This window comes from Abramis brama (assembly GCF_963993115.1).
Source record: "Abramis brama genome assembly, chromosome: 18".
Lineage (NCBI taxonomy): Eukaryota > Metazoa > Chordata > Actinopteri > Cypriniformes > Leuciscidae > Abramis > Abramis brama.
In genome coordinates this window covers 9,710,916-9,732,372 of record NC_139980.1, presented here as the reverse complement: position 1 = coordinate 9,732,372, position 21,457 = coordinate 9,710,916, and the positions used below count along the sequence as shown (strand labels likewise).

Below are 21,457 nucleotides of genomic sequence, written 5' to 3'. Positions count from 1 at the left end.
TATTTCAAGCATTTTACTGTAAGCCTTGAGATCAAAAGGGTTTGTAAAGTCATGAGAAACATCAAGCGTGTTTCCACACTTTTGACTGGTAGTGTATATCTATGCTGATTCCACTCCTGCTGTTTTGAGCATGAGGTCTAATTTCTCGCCAATGTACTCATATGGTTTCATTTATGAATACTTTTACAAATCAGATTGTTTGAATAAATGAATATATTCGAAGAATGCACTTAGCACTCTACGCCTGTATTCACTATCTATAGCAGCGTTTAATCAATCCTTATGACCTAGATCAGCTGAATTCAGAGTGCAGGGTTCTTCATATGAGTGGTCTGATTGGCTTCTCTCATTTGCGCAGAGTGAGTTTCTCGGGGCAATGTGTGTTACTCTGTCATTAGCTGGAGACTCTCTGCTTGTATGCCTTTGATTTCAGTTTCACATGAAATCAGACATGGCCTGCAGTCCCATCACATCACTCCCACCACCCCACATACTGTACACCATCGAGTCTTTGAACTTTTCCATCACTTTTTACTAGTGGTGCAACAGATCAAAAAACTCACGGTTCAGATCATATTGCGGTTTTTGAGTCATGGGTCGATTTTCAGATCAGAAGGGGGGTGGGGGTTCATTTATTACATAAAGCCCACTTTAAGTACTTTGTAGGGACTTCCTACGAATTCCTGAAGGACAAATTCAAATCCCAGTTTACATTCTTGGTTTTACTTGGATATGTCACAATAGGGAAGAAAAGACTATAGCAACTTCTGTTTCATGCCGACTTTAAAGATTCATCACAATCTCTGTCCTCTTTTTTAGTTGTACCTTTCTGTGTACTCCTGTTTCTTTCATTCTCTACAACTCCTCGTTAGATTACATATAAATAAAGTGTGAGAACTGTGGCCTAGCAGTTAATTTATGTGACATATTGAGCCTTGGTGCTCATAGGGGCACTGTTGGTTGAATCTGGCTCTCAACTTTTCCAAAAGGCCAAAATTAGGTACAATAATAATAGCATGTGGAGTAAAGTATTATTTCTGTTTACTCTCTCTTCTACTTTCAGTTTAACAGTGCAGCTCGACAGCTCATAGAACTGGACAAGCCATCTGAAGGTGGAGGAGACTCCAGTGAAGGGCCATCGTCCTCTTCCACAGGCCCCCAGGCCAACGGCTCCCAGAAAGCTACTGGGGAGAAGAAGAATAGTAAAAAGCGACACTCCTTCACCTCCCTAACTATGTCCCATAAGCCTTGCCTGGCCCCTCCACCTCAGAGACACTCCATGGAGATCAGCGGGCCGGTTCTGATCAGCTCCTCCAACCCCACAGCTGCGGCCCGGATCGGAGAGCTCAGCGGAGGCCTGTCCTCCAGCGCACCTTCACAGGTGAGAGATGATGGATGGATTGGCACTCATGCAGCATATCAGACCACCATATAGCCTCGTGATGGATGGAGAGATTTGGTGATGGGGAAACAGAGGATGGATGTGCAGGATAGAAAGGAGAGGAAGATAATGAGAAAACCCGATTATTATTCCAGCATGACGGAAGCTGACCTCTAAATGTTCTGTTCCTCATCCACTCTTCCTCTCTCCATGTTATATATAGATTAGGACTCATACTGAGTGGAGGTAAGGACATCATCTCTCACTGAGGATGAGCTTCTCAGCTGTGGCCATGGTTACACAGCCTGAAAAGTTCACATGCACACACACACACCTAAAACAACAAGACTTTATCATATTCTGGGAGGAGATATTAATTGTCTGTCGTTATCTTCATTAGATATCACTGTTGTTGGTATGTTTGATTATGGTACTGTTAGTATATTTTGTATCATAAAAAAATAATTTATTGTAGGGCTGGTGATATAGGCCAAGATTTATTAGTTTTCTATTTTAATATATGTTAAAATGTAATTTATTCCTGTGATGGCAAAGCTGATTTTTCAGCATCATTACTCCAGTCTTCAGTGTCACATGATCCTTCAGAAATCATTCTAATGCCGATTTGGTGCTCAGAAAGCATTTCTTATTATTATCAATGTTTAAAACAGTTGCTTAATAGCTGCTTAATATTTTTGTGGAAACAGTGAACAGCATTTATTTGAAATGGATACTATAACTTTTGATCAATTTAATGTGACCTTGCTGAATAAAAGTATTAATTTCTTTAAAAACTTTAATTTTAAGAACTGTATGTATATACTTACTCTGACATGATTTATTTTATTTTCCAGAGAAACTATTATTCCAACAAATCATTTTTGGTAAATATATTTGAAATATTTAATGTAAGAACTAAAAAAAAGTCAATAAACACAAGCTGAAACTCAGTTGGTCGACCGATATATCGCCACTATATTTTTAAAATTGTAACCTGCATGAACATGTGCGTGACGTTCGCTCCATGTGAAATGAATGCGGACAGGTATAGTTACTGGAGATACAATCGACAAACTTAAAATCCTTAATTTTAAAATATGCTGCGCTATATCCAATTGCCCACAATATCTCTTTAAAGGTGATCTGTGCACTTTTGTATGTTGCTCTAAAATTGCTACCAATTGGTAAATTTGCCAAATAACTTCAAATAATAGCTTGAAGGGGAAGGAAAATGAGCATCGAGTCAGGCATCCCACCCACACTCCAGAGCTCTGATGCTTGTCCACCGCAGCTTACTGTTCTCTCCTGTTCTGTCAGCAGTTACTCCCTCTCATTCCACACTGTCCAACATGCTGTCCGAGCGTTTGAGAGCACTGATGCGTGACAGCGCTCCACCACATCAAACACTCCCACCACTCGCTCGCAGAGGTTACCGCAGCAACCCTGGAATGACAGTCACTCACAGCTGTTCCACTGGTTGCCGAGCAATGCTGTCTCTAAGGAGATGGCAGACAGACTTGTCATTTCATGTGATGTTCTGGGGTGGGTGGGGGGAGTTCTAGGAAATTTCCCGGAATGTGGCTTTTCCCCCTCTACTTAAAAAGACCACTTAAAATGTAACAGTCAGATCCATGGCCTAGCTTAGTCTTTCCTGACATTAATAAAATAGCAAAACTAGTGTACATGAACATTAAAATAGTCTGGAAACATTCAAAAATGCCTTTGTAACGGTGCTACGGACAAAGCTGTAATTTCAGTTAATGATTTAGAATTTATTTTCCGTTCAAAAATAAATAAATAAAAAATTGCCCTGTTAAACCATGTAAGAGCACATGTATATGTGCTATATATATATATATATAGTGTATGTGTATGTATATATGTGTGTGTATATATGTGTGTGTGTGTGTATATATGTATATATGTATATATATATATATATATATATATATATATACACACACACACACACACACACACACACACACACACACACACACACACACACACACACATATATGCTCTTACACGGTATGTGTGTGTGTGTCGTGACACTAAAGACACTGGAGTAATGATGCTGAAAATTCAGCCTCGTCATCAGGAAATAAAAAAAAAAGAAGTTTTTATTGTAGTAGTATTTCACAATGTTATGTTTTTTACTGTATTTTTAATCAAATAAATGCAGCCTTGATGAGTATAAGAGTAACACAACCTTAGGACGATAGTGTGTAATATTTTGTAGACTTGTAAACTTCATTTATTGTTCCCTTCTTTTTATTTTGGCACATAATTGGTAAAGTTTGTGACGGTATACAAACACAAGAAAGTATTTCTAACAGACCTGGCACCCCTAGTTGCAGCGACCAGAAACAGTCAGAGATTCAACCTGAAGTGGAAGTAGGATGAAGAAATTCTTGCTTCTCATATTAAAGACTTTCCTTGCAGTTGAAGTTATAAGCATGTGTAAGAATCCCACTGGTAACTGGATTCTTTTCCTCCATGATCTTTGTTCCATTAATGTCATCACCTATCTGCGAACCCCTCTGGAGTCCTCTTCTGTGGGACAAAACACTGAACACAACAGAAGACACACTATACCCCTTTCGTTTTAGTTTCGGCCTGTCTGTATGCTTCTGGATCCATTTTCGTGTTCATAAAGGAACTGTTGAGACGGGGTGTTGTGAAAGATGACCCCAATTCAGTTTTATGAGAGTGAATACTTGGTGCAGATGGAATGAGGAAGCATGTGTGGTGGCCTTAGCGAACATGTGTTAACGCTTTAAGAACGTGAGACGCTTTCTCAAGCGACAGAATTCGTCATCGTGTGTTAATATGAAACCAGCACAGTGTTTTGTGCTCACACCTAGTGAGTATATTTACACAAGACACCAGTCCATTTCCTGTATGCGTAACCAGAATATTTATCATCTACAGTCTGTTTATGAGTCTATAATTGGTGTTTTTGTCCTAGTTTTTCCTTTACCTTTGCAGACTTGCAGCATATTGTTCCATTAATTTTTTTCCCCCTCATCATACTTGCTCTCTTTTTGTTTTTTCATCAGTAATGTTGTCAGGCAACTGCACTACAGCAAAACACAATGACAACTGATCTGTTGTTTTTATGTCATCTAGTATTATGAATATCGATATCATCTCTCTCATTCCCTCTCCCTTTTTGTCCCTCTCTTGCATGGCCACGTTTTTCCTCTCACGCTCTTTTTAACATTCCTATCTAGGCGTTTTAGCGCTAATAATTATCCAGACACTCCAGATCTCATAAAAGCTTGTTTGAGCCTGTAAAGTGATCCCCCTCCTTTGTGGCAGCAGTTATGCCCTCTTATGAGAGTGATGTATCGATTTACACGATTTTTGTGACACATTTGGAATATATGAACCACAGACTTATTGCTTTCTCGTATAATTCTGGTTTGAGGGAAAGAGAGAAAGGAAAAAACGGAGGGAAAAGGCCATTTAGAAGGATGAGGATATTTGAAGTGATAAAAAAGAGAGAAAGAATGATAGGCGCTTTTACATTCACTTTTTACCACAGCTGATTTTGTCCCCACTGCATTATAAAACACAGCAGGGATGCTTCTATAATTACCGAGCAGGAGTTTTCATTTCGTTAGTGTGTGTTTTAATGTTTTGCTGAGTGGTCATTGCGGCTGTCATTAGTGGCAAAAAACGAAAGCAACAATGTTCTCTTCAGCACACAGTTCTCAGACGTCCCCTCCAATTTTGCAGCTCACAAAAAAAGTCACAAACTGCAAAATTACTGATATAAATTTACTGACTTAAATCTGCCCTAATATAACTTTTATTATAACTTATAAAACCTTTAAACCAAAGTTTTGAGTATCGTCCTAGACATGCAGATATGCATCACACTTTGCTGAGCCACTGACCCCATGATGTAGGAATGAAGTTATCAAATGAATATGTCACAAGTTCATTTGAGCACACTTGAATAGGTCAGCAAGAATGATTGCTCTTTCGGCTCGAAAATTGACAACTCAATAGAATTTTTTAATTACTTTTTTTTTCTAATTGTAATGTTAATTTTTTGCATTCCAGTTATGACTCGGAAATTAAAAACAGGACAAGTACTAGATATCAATACGTCACATAGATTATTTATTTATCAAAATGTTAAAATTCAATCATTAAATAATTAATTATTAGTCTAATTAATATTCATGAGAAAAGCCACATTACCAACAAGAAAGTCTCTCAACTTTCTGTAACAAAGGGATATATGTGGTAAAAAAAAAGTACAAAATGAGTTAATTGCTCAGACCCTTAATGATTGTTCACCCTAAAATGAAAATTCTGTCATCGTTGACCTACTCTCATTTCGTTCCAAAACCACATGGCTTTCTTTCTTCTGCAGAAAATGTTTTGAGAAATGTTTTGTTGTCCATACAATGGAAGTCAGTGGGCTCCAATATTAAACATTCTTCAAAATGTCTTATTTTTATGTTCCACAGAAGAAGTCTTTCTTACTTAAAAAAGATGTGGAACATCATGGGAGCAAGTAAATGATGACAGAATTGTAATTTTTGGGTGAACTAACCCTTTAATCTCATAAATTTTGGGGTTGAATTACAATAGGGTCCTTGTAAGAAAAAAAGTATTTGGCAAAGTTAATTTGCATGATTTCAGCATTGTGGAAATGCAGGCCTGTACGCAGCTGTGCTATCATCCAGCTGTTGGCTTATTTTATCCAATCGGCAGTTGCTGAGGTCATTCTCACCTGCAGGAAGTGTTGTCAACGAGAATAACACAGTATTTGTGAGAGCTTGTGTGCCCTCCAGATTGTTCATATCCCACACATTGACTCACTCAGTACCTTGTACAATCTAACCTGTAGGGTGCAACTTGAGAGCTGATGTTCCCTGAAGCTGAGCAGGCCTGTGGCAGGCAGATATGATGTTTGCAGTGATGCGCACACACAGAGATTCTCATGTACTTCAACACACTCCTCTAGCACTTACTCTTTTTGAGATCTCTGTGGAGAAAACATTCGGCTTTAGCTCCCAGCTCAACACACTCATGCAGAAGATATACTGTTCAAAACGACAAAAGAAAATTGGACACGTTCTGCTAAAGTTAGTTCTGAAAAATGCTTTTTTTGTATGCCACTTGATTTTATATTTTATGTAATAGAGCAGTTTTTGTGACATTCATTTTTTTAAAGGTGCTATATGTAATTTTTTTTGACTATACTAAAGCATAAAAATACCATAATGTTTCAGATATTTAGGAAACATGCTAAATTTACATACTCGTTTCTCTGAAAAACCATGCTACAGCCAGTTATTCTACTTTGAAATGTGCGTTCGGTGTCGGAATGTCTGTTTTTGTTTTCCTCTGTGATTCCGCCCACTGCCAATTTACCCAATAGTGTTTCAACACCCCAGTTTCCATAAAACAGTGTATTTCAGCCATGGAAACCAGCAAACGAACTGGATCAATGATTGCAGATTCTACCCGACCTTAAAAGCCTCGGCATCCACAAAAAGCTCTATGACCAGATTAAAACACGGATAAATCAACTCATCAACTTACAGTGTAAAGCTCGACGTCTTCAATTGTGAATTGCGCTCATTCCTGTTGCGTCCTCAATCTGGAAACCCACGTGAGCGTCAAGTCTGAGGAGGAGGAGGCGGGAGAAACAACCCTCTCCCAATATTTTGAATTAGGACTGCAGTACCTATTTCAACCACTAGCTGTCAATATTACATATACCCCTTTTCCACCAAAAAAGAACTGGTTCAGAACTGGTGCTGGTTCAAAGTTGGTTCAACTTGCGAACCTTCTCAGAACTTGTTTGTTTTTCCACTGACTAGAGAGCCCAGCGAACGACGTCGTTATATCACTGTGTACGTTGCCATAGGCTACGTCTTAGCTTTCCTAGAAACGCTTGCGCCAAATTCAAACATAACAATTACAATGTTGGACTACATTGTCTTTCTGCAAATGTTTCTCCTTGCTTCGCGATCCTATATTGGGGTCAGAAGAAGACGTTTAGAACACATTTGTGCTGCTCGTCTGGATTACTATAGACGGCGATTATGCTCGAGAAGAAGTTCGACAATAACCCCGCCCCCGGCCCCCGACGTAAGCATGACGTGGTTAAAGAACGGTTCTAGTCCAGCAAAGAGTTGGTGCCGCTTTGGAACCAATTTTCCTGGCCGAGAACCGGTTCTTTGGTTGTCGAAACACAAAGAACACGCACCAGCACTGCCTTGGTGGAAAAGGGGTAATACTGCACCTTTAAGAGTTTTAAAGTTGGCATGAAATGAAAATTCACCCTATTTTCTGTGCAGGTGAAATTTTCTGAAAATATTTTAACCTTGTCTGATTAGCTTCCAGTGAAACAACACTAGTCTCTCTGGTGAGACATGCCGGACTTTTCCAATTGTTCGGATAAAAATGATAGATAGAACCAAGGCCCTGACCAACATTCTTTTACTTTTTGAAAATCCTTTTCCATTGGATGTATGTGAGGATATGGAAGAAATTATCTTTCACTACTTCAGTTTTATAACAGCTTTAAGTCTCTTAATACTCTTATTATATGCACACACAACAGTCCATCTTTCTTCCTTTAGTGTGGAGAGCAGTGTCAGTTCTTGCAGATTTGAAATGGTTTGGCCTTCTCTCATGCCCATTTCATTACCTGTAATTAATTTAGAAGAGGCTAACCCGGAGAAGCCTGTAGTTTGGGCTTAATTGGCTAGGGATCATTCAGGTCACGAAGTGAGATGTACAGATCTAAATCTGGACCTGAGGTGAAGAAGGGAGAAAAAGCCATGTCATTAATGACAAATGCCACCTCAAGACATACAATATGCAGAACAGTTGCATTTCCCTCAGGCACAGGGAGAATGAAAGAACAGGAAATTAAATCGAACTTGAAAATAAATTGCACATTTCTGTATAATTATGTCCGTGTCTATTTTTTGATGAGGACTATTTTGAGCTCTTCTCTAAATAACTTAAGACAAAAGGAGCAGATTTTTCTTTTTTTGTGGATGTTCTATATTGTCTGTCTGAAGACTCTTGTGACTGATTTGCTGAAGCACACAGCACACATGAAGTGGTTTCACTCAAAAAGAGCACATAATTCGCTCAGGACTTGATATAGATATGTCACAACAGAAAATTTCTGCAGCACATCCCTTTGAACCTACAAATCTGTTTTATTCTCGCTTGTTTGTAGTGTGTCTCAGATGTTTTCTCAAAGTTTATTTATGAAGGTTCTGTATGAAGCCCTGTGATCCCAACATCTGAGGACTTAATATAATGTATACATGATACTTCACTTGTAGCTGCCCTAGGTGGTCCATTCATGTATTAATGTTTTCTGACAAAGTCTGGGTATAAAGCTTTTTTTTTTTTTTTTCTCTCATTTATGACCTCTTGTTAGAAGGAGAATTAAAATAGCTAGAGACTCAGTGGCAGTTGCTCAGGTGGCTTATGACCCCTTGAAAGTATGTAACCTGAAGAGTGCTATCTTTGTTTTATGGGCTGTTGGTTTTGGAAACATGCCATGTGATTGACCACTGACTAGAGACAACCGACAGGGAGAAATTGAAGTTCATCTCAGCATTTAAAACATCTGCTATACAAAAATAACTTGCTTTGTATTGCTGACAGTTGACTCTTATAAGTTGATCATTCAAAAGATGCTTAAGTTAGTTTTGATGAATAAAAAATTCAAAAGAACAGCATTTATTTGAAATGGAAATCTTTAGAAACCTTCTAAATATTTCATATGCTCTCTGTCAACCAATCAATAATCAGTTTGTTCACCCATGCACTCCCAGCTGACCAATCAGAATCAAAGTATTTTTGACACATGCTTAAGTTCACCAAAGGCAAGTTCTCATTGGTCATGACATTTTTAGGCCATCAGTGTTCTTGAGGTGGATTGATTTCAGGCATGAACTACAAATGTAGAGTCAGGCCGACATGCATCCTAGAAGATGTCTAGTTGCATTAAAGTTTACTTGTCTAAACAGTCATCGGGTGCACATACGTGTGTGGCTATCTGCCCAAATTTCTCTCGCTTATATGCCTTTCTGTGTCGTCCCTTGAGCAGAATTTCAGTGTCTCATAGCGTGCTTCCACTTGCTTGATGATACAGGAGTGGGAATGGTTTAGGAAAGGTTGATTAACTTGTCATTTCTTCTCATTTGTCTTCTCTTAGGTTCACATTTGCACAACAGGACTCATTGTTACTCCTCCACCAAGCAGTCCTGTCACCACAGCGACAGTTTTCACATTTCCCCCAGAAACCAGCTATGCCTCTATTCCAGTGGTGAGTCTATAAATTTACTTAGTATGTAAAAAATCTTCATCATCCTATCATTTACTCATATCACATTCTTCTGACCTGTATATATGAAGTCACCCTGTCTGTACATCAGTATTCACACGCAACCCTATTACTCAATGCTACTTGATGTATAAGCCAGGCCAAATAAGTGGCCGATGTTCGCCATTTCAAGATTTTCTGTTTTGACCGATAACTGGTGAATTAACAGAATCGTTAAGCTTTTTTTTAAAGCAAAGTTTTAGAAAGTTCAGGTTATGATTACTTTTGAAAAGATTTAGGTTTAAAGTAACTAAGTTAGAAAGTAAGTAAAGCATTTAAAGTAAGTTAAGCATCTATCTGCTCTCTAGTGCTATGGTAAAAACTAGGGATGTGCAAAATTTGATGTTTTTTAAATAGATTTTCTTTAGGGGCATTCACACAAGATGCGTTCTTCTGTTCAAATACAGAATGAAACTGAGAAAGCAGGGGTGTTGCAATATACTGGTATTGACAACATCCATGAGTTAAAGATGATCTTGACCAATTTTTTTTTTTTTTTCAACTTTTCTTTTTTATTGTTTTATATGTTTTTTGGTAGAACACAAAAGAACAGAACAAACAGGTCACTAGGGGTATAACATGCAATTATGTTATTCATAAAGTGTTAATGTCAAATCCGGGGTTACTCTCCCAGTAGTCTCAGAGTAGTGAGAGGAGAGAGAAAGAACTTTTCCTTCTCTTCTTCTTTTCTTCTCTCTTCCCTCCCCTTCTTCCTCCCTTCCCCCCTCCTTCCCTTATAATAATATCTGGAGAATAATTGTAATTGTCCTTTCAAGTCAATAAAAGGTTCAAAGTCCCATCATACAACATACAAATACAGAATGTTTTCATTGGAAAAGTATTTTACATACTGAAAAAAAGAAAGAAAAAAAGAAAGAAAAGGGTGGAGAGTCTCTCAGATATAGTATTACCAATTAAATGTAAATGAGAAAAGAATAAATAAAATAAAAATAATAATTTGCATTACACTCACAATATCTCTTTATGCTCAATCCCTACTCCTATACATTAGCCATTTTGACCAGTACTTGTAAAATTTATCCATGTTTAATCGTAAAGAGAAGGTCAGCTGTTCCATATCATATATATGACTTACAATCTCTATCCACTCATCTTTTTTTGGAGGACTCTCGTGCAGCCATTTCTTAGTTATTGTTTTTTTGCTCGCAACTAATAATACATTAAGTAGGTATTTGTCTTGAGTATTAAGATTAGTTGGTATATTTCCTAAATATATAGTACTGAAACTGTACTCCGTCTCGAATCCCAGTATCAATTTTATTTCAGTGACTATCTCTAACCAAAAAGGTTGAATAATTGGACATTTCCAGAATATGTGAAAGTAATCTGCCATAGAAGTATTACATTGTCTCCAACAGAATGCAGATTCTGGTTTACCATTCTGTAAATATTTTCTTTTGGGAGTAATAAAGAATCTTATGATAGTCTTCCATGAGAATTCTCTCCAATGACCTGAACTGGTGGTAGTATACTGTGTTTTGCAAATGTTTAACCACTCTTCATCAGATAAAATTATGTTAGTTTCCTTCTCCCATTTATCTTTCACATATAATGTAGAGTGATTTTTAGAAGATTGTATACTTGAATAATATTCTTGATATCAGTTTCTTGTGAGTCCCATTCTTATACGCATCAATAAAAATATTGATCATATTCATTTCAGTTTGATCATTATTTTTAATATTTTTATTATAATGGTTCCTAAGCGATCTTGACCAATTTTGACATCTTTTCCCCAAACTTTCTATAGTTATCATGGTAATATCTTTATATAAAAATGCAATGATTATGGTGCAAGAAGTATTTGGATTCTGAGTGCAGTTGTCCTAAAGTTTATTGTTGGAGGCGGTGGATTTTTTTGAACTAAATGACTGGTTTGATGGTTGTTGCTACAATGCTTTAAAGGAAAAGAATATAAAGATGCAGCCTCTTAGGTTTTTTTTTTTTTTTGCGTGTGACTATTAGCACATTAAAACCCAGCAGTGAGCTAAAAACTCTCTCTAAGATGTTATGTTTCTAAATTCATCCCATATAAAGCAAAACAGTATTAAAGCTGAGTGCTTAGTTAAGAATGCAACACAATCTTTTACTCAGTTTCAGCATTAACAGTGTGCACTGCTGTTCAAAACTTTGTGTTCGGTAAGATTTTTTTGAAAAGTCATAAAGGCTGCATTTATTTGAATAAAAATACAGTAAAAAAATAATAATGTTGTGAAATGTCACTGCTCATTATTATCAATGATGGAAACAGTTGTTGCTGCTTAATATTTTTGTGTAAACCGTGATATAATTTTTCCAGGATTCTTTGATGAATAGAAAGTTTAAAAAAAAACTGCGTCTCTTTGGAATCTAAATCTTTTGTAACATTATATGTCTTTACTGTCATTTTTGATCAGTTTAATGTGTCCTTTAAAAAAAAACTTTCTGACCCCAAACTTTTAAACCATAGTTCATCAAAATGGAAAGACACATAAACAAGGCAGAATATAATCTCTCTCTCATTCTTACATATATTTGCATACACATACACTCAAGTGCTAATTCTAAATGAGGACAGTTTGCCATCTGATCACCCTCAATACAAACACACACACACACACACACACACACTTCTCAGGGAGTTGTGTGGGCCTCAGGGTGGACACTAATGGCTCTCTGAGATTGATGTGTGTGCAGTGCTATGTGCGTACTGTTTCCTTTTGTTTTCAACGCATTGTTTTTGTAATGGTGGCCTTAGTGTGCATCAGTTGCCTCTCATATCTCGCATACGGGATTTAAAAGCACCAGAGAGCAAGACGGTTGTTTTCTAATTGCTGTAAATCCACATTAAGCAATAACAACACAAGACAAATGAATTCATAAAACAAATTAGATGAGCATTAGTAGACAAATACACTGTAAGAGAACTTAAAAATGAACAGATCTTACTGACAAAAAGAATTTGCTTAAAGCAACAAAACAAGCATTATAGTGTGAGAGTTGCTTTTGTAGTGGTGCCACTGGGCTCATAAAGTCTGTTTGCAGATGTGTGTGTGCGTTGGTCCATATGGAACCGATTTATCCGTCTTCAGCCAGACATGTAGCCCAGGCTGGATATCCACCAATCACAACACCTGCCAAACTCCCCGCTTGTTAGCAACCAACACACAGGCTGGAAAGTCACAGTCAGTGGGATTATGGTTTTAATGTCATTGTCCAAACTTTTAGGAATCTCTCTGACATAATTTCCTGCTACACATAAATCTGAGTTATGTATATGAAAGCACAGTGCATATATCGGCAAAATACAATGAATATTGGCTGATATGAGAATTAAAGTAGCTCAAAACAAGAATTTATGTAGGCTACTTTAAATGCATTGTTTCTTAGGTATGCATAATTTAGTAGGCGTTGTGATATATTAAAAGATGTGTTTGATTATTTCAGGATGCTCTTCCTCCTCCACCTCCGCCTCCACCTCAGTCTCGGTCCTCAGCTGTGGGCGCTGCCGCCTTGAATGCTGGTCAAAGGCCGTCACCTGCAGTGGGTGACCAGAGTGGCCGTCAGAGACCTACAGTGTGAGTAGAACATCCACACACTTTAAATATACAAAGTTAATTCAATTTATAGTGCATGCTATTGGAGAGAGTATGAGAGAGTCCTTTCAACTCTAACTCACCTCTCTGCTATTGCCCAATGCCAGCTGAGCGTGACTGAACACACAGGTGAGGGGTCAGAGGTCATCTCTAAGGGGACTAGGTTTGTCTCTGGGGATTTAACCTAAACCCTGAGCCCACGCCTTTCACCTTTTGCCTTCATATTAACTAAACACAGCACTATACACACCTGATTTCTGTTGGATCCGACCGTAGTGCCCCGAGTGGAGTATGTTTATGCCTGTTACTCATGACATTCCCATTTCCAGTCTTCATGCCTTTTTGGTGTCCTTAGAAATTAAGATTATGTAGATTGATAGTAGATTGTGATGTATGATAGCCATGTGGAAACAGCGCCAATGCCTGTTTGATCAGCAGTACTGCATGTAAGGCAAACTTTTTAATAATAAAAAAGGATAAACTAATTAAAAATGGTATGTGGTATTCAGGTATGTGGCGATGTTTCCCTACACACCCCGTAAGGAAGATGAGTTGGAATTGAGGAAGGGAGAGATGTTTCTGGTGCTGGAGCGCTGTCAGGACGGCTGGTTTAAAGGAACATCCATGCACACTGGCAAGATTGGAGTGTTCCCTGGTAACTACATGAGTCCTGTCAACAGGTATGGTACACACACACACTTGTACGTTATCACTCATACACCCTGTAAGCTAAGGAAAGATTAGATTGTCCTCTGGCTTTCCAGTGGTTTATATCCTTCAGGCGCACACACCACTTGCAGATAAATCTAAGCTGGTCACATTAACACATGGAATTGTTTAAGGAATGTTCCAGGGTTCAATAAAAGGTACGGTTTATTGACAGAATTTATCAATCATAATGTCGATTAACAATTGAAAAAAAGTGTAAAATGTGGGGCAAGTCACAATAATTTTTTTGGCAACTGACATGATATGAACTGACAATGAAGTTTCTTTTTCACCTCAGCACTCCCTTGTGGCAGGCATGAGAATTACAGACATTATCATTCACTTATTAAATAAAAATGCATCACCTGAAAAACATTCATCGTGATTAGCCATTCAATGTACAGAGGTCTACAAAATGTAACTTTTTTTCTTTTTTTCTATATCAACTCTTATTAAATTTAGTTTTTCCTTATCAGACCTATGACGTAAAAAGGAATATAACTAGACAGAGCCCTTTAAATGTTCAATGCATTGCTGTGACAAAAGATTCAGGATAAGATCTGCATAAAAAAAGAGATCTGCATAATCAGTGTAAAGGGTCTTGAACCTCACACTTCTCTTTTACTGCAGGACTGTTTCTGGCAGCAGTCAGCCAAAAGTTCCCCTGACCCTGTGCTCCCAGGCTGGACGTGGCGTCACCATTGTTAGCCCCTCCTCTGCTCCTCTTGGAGCTGCCCTGGGGAGTGTCGACCCCAGCAAACCCCTTCCAGTCTGCCCCAATCCCACCCCATCTTGCTCACTGCCTGCTGCTGTAGTAACAGCTGCACACATACCCACTGGTCAGCACCCCAAAGTGCTCATGCATGTGACGTCACAGATGACTGTTAACCAGGCACGCAGTGCGGTCAGGACAGGTAGAAATACATGCACTCACACACCTAATAATAAACACCACTCAGAATTTTAATACAAAAACATACCTATGTGCTCCTGATATGGATGTTTCCAAACATGTTTTTGATTTCTGAATTAAAATTCATCTTGATATTTTTGGGGGAATAAAGCATAAAAAAATGATACCATAATGAAGAGAAAAGCTCCATTTAAAAATGATTTCTTAAAAAAAGAAAACCTTAAGTAGTTTTGCCATTTATATTATTTTTAGCAAATAATACTTAATGTGTACACTCACATGCTCTAAATTAAAGGTAGGGTATGGGATTTGCAAAACGGCCAGCAGATTTTGAAAATACACAACTCAAATGGTCCTACCTTCTTTCCTCCAATGCTGGCCCTGACTCCACCCATTCATGTGGAGAGAGGGGGATGGGGGGGAGGGGGGTATGGTACGACCGTTTGATTGACGAACTTACTGTCCAATGATTCTAGGTGGTCTTGGAAATGATTGGCTGGAGTTTTTCGAGTCCTGCCCGTTCCACAGATGATTAAATTGCTTAATTTTCATTCCAGTGCTTCTAACTCAGTGGCTGTAAGTGGGTTAGGAATAGGATTTCAAGTGATTTTGAAAAAATGGACAAAAAAGAGAATCACATACCCCACCTTTAATACTTTTCTTGAACATTTTTTAAAATCATGTAAAACCAACATGAATACAAATAGTATATTTCTAAAAACTTGGCATGTGTTTTGAACTACATTTTTATATATATATATATATTCTTTATCATGGACATTCAAATTTATCATTAAAACTATAAATCATTTTCCACTTTTTTCCCCACCAGCTGTGAGTCATTGTCAGGACCGGCCTACGGCAGCAGTGACACCCATCCAATCCCACAATTCTGTGGCCTACCTTCCTAGCACAGCTGTGATTCTTCAGGCCTCACCTGTCCTCGGCTCCAGCCCGGGATCCTCCTCAGCCAGAATCGGTGTGGCTATGGGATGTGCAGCCGCCTCCTTGACCCCTCCTAATGTTAGCGCTGCTTCTTTGGATGGTGATGTCATGAGACCTGTCTCTGTGGTAGCACTTCCTGTGAACCCTGGCAGCACAAAATCTCTGGGTGCAGCCTCAAACCATGGTGTTGCTTGTAGATTGGATAAAGACAGCAAGGTAAGACCATTGAACTAAAGCCCCGTTCACACCGCCAGCGACTTTGTCGCTGTATGTCACTAGTCTCTGTACTGTGAAGTTGCTTGTGGGCGTTCCTAGTGCTGTCACTCTAATGTTACTGGTAGACTGCACGTCTTGCCATATCTATAGACAGAACAATCACAAGTGATATATAAAACTAAGATATCATTCTAATTTGACTAGGATTTAGGCTTAAAAGAATTAAAAGTAACATTATGCTGTTGGAGAGTGTTGTTATATTAACCACAGCAGTGCTCAATTGACAAATTAAACTCACTCATACTGTCAAAAATTACTAAAATGTCATTCAAATTTGACAAATAATAAATGTTCTTGTCCCTAATAATCAACACAATGCAGGAGAAACTGCAGCAGTGCTAAATTTGCATCATAAAATTACAACACTCAAACTATTAATGTATGAATCAAGCTCACTAAGACTGTCAACAGTTTCTTTTCTATGCATCGTTTTATTATTTCCATGTATGTAGTTACAGTCAAATCATATAGAACAGTGAAATCGCTCCGGAACTCTGTTCTGTCTTGCCTGCAGTCGAGACAGTTGCGTGAGCTCCACTGACAGTCTTCACTGACACGCTGCGTGTCGCTGGCAGTGTGAACGCGACTTAAAGCTTTTCCTAATAATGTAGGTATCATGGTCTCCTGAATCCCTCTACAGCATTTTTTAATGGTTTCTTGCTTTTGTATTTTCCCCCCATCTGTATCATTTTAAAGGGTTAGTTCACCCAAAAATCAAAAATATCTTAATTTGTGTTCCGAAGATAAACGAAAGTCTTACGGGGTTGGAACAACATGAGAGGGTGAGTAATTACTGACAGAATTTTCATTTTTGGGTGAACTAACCCTTTAATGTACTGCATTAGGGCATTTGGCAATTAGAAATTCTCTCTGTTTCACCTCATTTGCTGAGCTGGATGGAGCTGTTTTCATGATTTAGCCTGTTGCGAACCCTGAGGACACAACCCTGAGTGTTCTTTGGCTCAGTGTTCTGGGAGATTTCTCACTACTCTTACATGTACAGTGTAGCTGACGCACAAATCTTCATAGTTCACTTTTATAAACCTCTTCTTTTCCCAAAGCATGTTTTTCTTTTTGCTTTAGATAGCTGTGGTACTAGAAGATATAAAGATGTAGAAAAAAGGAAAAGGAAGAAAAGTGATGAATATAATGTAGAGTAGAGCGACAAAATTAATTAAATAAAACTAGTATGATAATGTCATGGCAGTAGACTTTTTCCACATCCACTTTTTTTGTGGCTTTTTGTCTTTTATATTTTATGACAGATAGGAAAGATTAAGAGATGACAGGAAGTGAAAATGTGGGATTGGAACAAGCACAACCATGCTGTGTGTCGAAACACATTTGGGGTCCTATCATACACCCGGCCCAACGCAGCTCCAGGCGCGACGCGAGTGTTTTTTTCTAGTTTCAGCCCGACGCAGTTATCATTTTCACGTCCTGCGCCACGTTGTTTAAATTGCAAATGCAGTGCGTATATGGGCATGCTGGTCTGAAAACGAGGTGTGTTCAGGCGCATTGTTGGCTCGTTGCTATTTTGAGGCAACTGAAATAGACTGCGCCATTGACCAACTGAAACCTGGTCTAAAGTCAATGGCACAATATTTATTTTTGTTATTTAAAGAGCGCGGTAGTAATGTGAGCCTATAGGCGGGTCCACAACACGTGTACACTCTGCTTATTAAAAACACAGGGATGCGCAGCAGCACACAAACATGCCAAATATTACAAACAAAAGGATTACAATGTAAAAGGTTATTATTGTGTACAGTGTACATAAAGATATGGTGGAATCCGAGCGCACGAGCAGGAGCATATCCGTTTGCGCTCTGGAGATGCGTTCGGTGTTTCCACTATTCAAATTCCGTCATGTAAATAGCGAAGCTGCCAAGACGTGAGCGCAACTGGCATTTAAAGGGAATGGGAGATGAGACTCTGATTGGTTTATTGCACGTAAAGCCCAAAAACACCCATTACTCATTAAGAAAATAGGGACAACCCTTTTAGACTATGCGCCTGGTGTGTCAGTAAAACAGAAACGCAGTTTTATCCGCAAATTATTTTTGCAAAATTGAGATATTTCGCAAAAACAACTTTTTAATGAGTTAAAATGTTTCATATGATTTCCATTTGATTACATGTTTGCGTAAAAGGCTGGTTGCACTCAGCCTCTTTGTGAATCAAATGTGTAATTTCAGAGAGAGAAGAAAGGCCTGCTGAAACTGCTTTCTAATAAAAAGAAGCTCCGCCCATCTCCCCCATCCTCCCCTACACTGGAAGCTGAGCAATCTATTGTCATGGAGATGCCCCATGGTGCCATTGGACCTGAAATGGCTCCGCCTAGCTCGGCATCGGTGGCGGTAGGACACAACGGTCGTGCTGGGGCCTGTCCGATGGATTCTGAGCTCTCTGTGTCAAACACAGATGCAGCTTCACACAGGTGCAGCTCCCAGGACAACACTGCCCCGATCGCCCCCATCGCCCCGCCTCCACGACAGCCGTGCTCCTCCCTCCTCTCCATGCAGCACGACGGACGACCAATCGTGTGCGAAAGGTACAATAACACCCAGGAATCAACATTCACACTTCATACTTGAAAAGAAACATTGCCTGAGTTCTAAACATCGTATTTGACTATTCCTCCAGGTACCGTGTGGTGGTGTCTTACCCTCCCCAAAGCGAAGCAGAGCTGGAACTCAAGGAGGGAGACATTGTTTTCGTGCACAGAAAACGAGAGGACGGCTGGTTTAAAGGAACACTACAGAGAAACGGTCGAACCGGGCTGTTTCCTGGCAGCTTTGTTGACAGTATCTAACGCACATGGTGTCTAATAATTAGAATGTAATAATTAGATATCAAATTCTCCATCACTGAAAATACGACACTGAACTTCAGCCTTAATAGTTCAGATTGATGTGTAGCAGTGATCAGTAGGACGGGGCTGCTTGTGACTGCGATCCAACTGCTGGAGTCTGCCAACTATGACAGTCATCAGATTTGACAACATTCTTATGAAAATCTCAAAACCACCTGGACTTGTCCATGTCGTTTAGCATTAGATCAAATTCTTTTCTTAAAAACACACAGAAGCGAGAGAGTTCGTTCGCACTAGGTACCCTATTTCTAGCACAGTAGATGAAGTTGTGATAGGATTTGTTAATTTATGCATCTGTAACATTTCAAATACGTTTAATGTGTGCCTTGTACTGTCTCACTTTACTGTATATAAGCAAAGCGAAGCTGATCTGAGTCATGACAAGAACAATATGAATTCTGAAAAACATTTAACTTATTTTTGTTTTGTAGGGACTGAGTTTTTGAGGGAAGTTTTGTTTTGTCAGCCGATTGGTCAAATGCCTGTAGAGCCTGAATAATGTCACTGATGGTCATTTGCTTGAAATAAAACAAACATCAATACCAGATGAAGAACTCAGAAAGGTTGGTTTGACCATCCATATTTGCTTCAGCTTGCATGTAATTGGCTCTTTGAGTCATAGGATGAGGAGTGACGACACGACAAGCCTGTAGACTCATGTTCTGATTGGTGTGTGTACACTAAAAAGGTGATATAGCCAGTGTTGGGGAGAGTTACTTTGGAAAGTAATGCATTACAATTTTCCGTTACTCCCTTAAAAAGTAACTAATTGTGTTACTTAGTTACTTTTTTAGAAAAGTAATGCGTTACGTTACTTTTTTTCCACCTTGACTGGGCTTGTTTTTTTACATAAAAAGTTATATTTTTGAGCACATGTAAAGACCCTTTCACACCAAAAGTGAAATAATAATCCTCAGGCTGAAGGAAATGCAGATTCACGCGTGTTCAGTAGAGGGCGCCCCTCAAACAAAAGAATAGGATGCAGGAGAAGAGAGTTTAACACTAACTTCAAATAAATAAATAAAAAATCTTTAGTCATTTTTGCTTATGGTTTAGCTGAATCATCGAAGGTCAGAAGCAAGTACATCGGTCAATAAAGTGAGATTAAATGCATAAAAATTTGTTTTATTTAACATATTTAGTTATTGGAGGTTTGCATGTAGTATTCTGATTCTGCATTTCACTGATTTTATTCATTTTGAGGAATACTGAATCTTTTTTTGTGCAAGTGAGATGAGTAAATGCACGCTCACATTTAGTCTAGAACTACAATAATCATCATGTTTACACACACAACGCCTCTGCACTTACTCTCAATTTGTCTCAACATGAGGACAGGAGAGCTGTCAGTCAATAAATGGGAAAACAAAGTAACTTGCGTTACTTATTTGAAAAAGTAACTCAGATATTTTGTTGTAAATTTTGAAAGTAATGCGTTACTTTACTAGTTACTTAAAAAAGTAATCTGATTACGTAACTCAAGCTACTTGTAATGCGTTACACCCAACACTGGATATAGGCATTTGTAAAGGTTTGAGTGAGGGATTGAAGGATAGCATATCATTTTTTTCTTTTAAATGATCAAGATAACACTCAGACATTTTAATGAAATAGTACTAATAATCCTTTGCAATAACATTATGGTCTAATTGATGGTTTTGGATGGCAGAGAAGCCGTTAAACACACAGAAAAGAAACAAATCACCCGTTGTAAAAGCACATTCACCCTGGTATCTTACAGTGATAATGCCATTATGCTTTTGTGTGCATGGGTTTGTGTATTTGTTCCCTCTCTGTTTTTTACAACTGCTTTAGTTTCCTTCAGAATGCTGTACGGACCCATACATGGATACCAACTGACCCGTTTGCCTCTGTTTGAGCTCCTGAAAATCACTTTCATTTATTATTACAGTTATGCCATTGACAGTAGCCTTTACATTACATTACAAACTGCTTGATTTCACATGAGCGAGTTAAAATGTCCTTTAAAAACAATGTCTAACCCCAAATTCACAAACATTGGTTTTTGCTTCTGTTTAAGTCGGGTCTGATCTGATGTTGTCTGCTGTATTTTATGTGATATTTCATGTTCTGTATACTTGAAAATGGTGTTTGTGTATTTCTATGCTTTATACCGTAGATGAAATGTTTTTATTATTATTATTATTATTATTATTTTGAAAGCACAAAATTGATCTTTGATAGATTTGTTTTTAGTATTGATAGATATGATTTATGCCCCTTAAAACATTGGTTTATTTTGGAGATTGATCTCTTCTGTTGTTGTCTTGATGCCTTTACAACTAACAAGATGGCCTTCAGTTGTTGTGTTATTGAAATTTAGCAGACCGCCTGTTAAAAAGTTTTATTTGAATCATTA

General features: G+C 38.3%; 1 protein-coding gene across 1 annotated transcript in view; it reads left to right on the top strand.

Moving 5' to 3' along the window:
* The window catches only part of sh3rf1 (SH3 domain containing ring finger 1), a 51,855-nt gene extending 30,646 nt beyond the window's left edge, over positions 1-21,209 (top strand). The window contains exons 5-12 of the mRNA XM_084091222.1: positions 1,064-1,381; positions 9,597-9,707; positions 13,212-13,342; positions 13,870-14,040; positions 14,699-14,982; positions 15,814-16,142; positions 18,401-18,756; positions 18,849-21,209. Coding sequence (XP_083947348.1) covers positions 1,064-1,381; positions 9,597-9,707; positions 13,212-13,342; positions 13,870-14,040; positions 14,699-14,982; positions 15,814-16,142; positions 18,401-18,756; positions 18,849-19,017 — 1,869 coding nt within the window. The 3' untranslated portion in view covers positions 19,018-21,209. The remainder of the gene's footprint in view (positions 1-1,063; positions 1,382-9,596; positions 9,708-13,211; positions 13,343-13,869; positions 14,041-14,698; positions 14,983-15,813; positions 16,143-18,400; positions 18,757-18,848) is intronic.
* Positions 21,210-21,457: the final 248 nt, after the last annotated feature.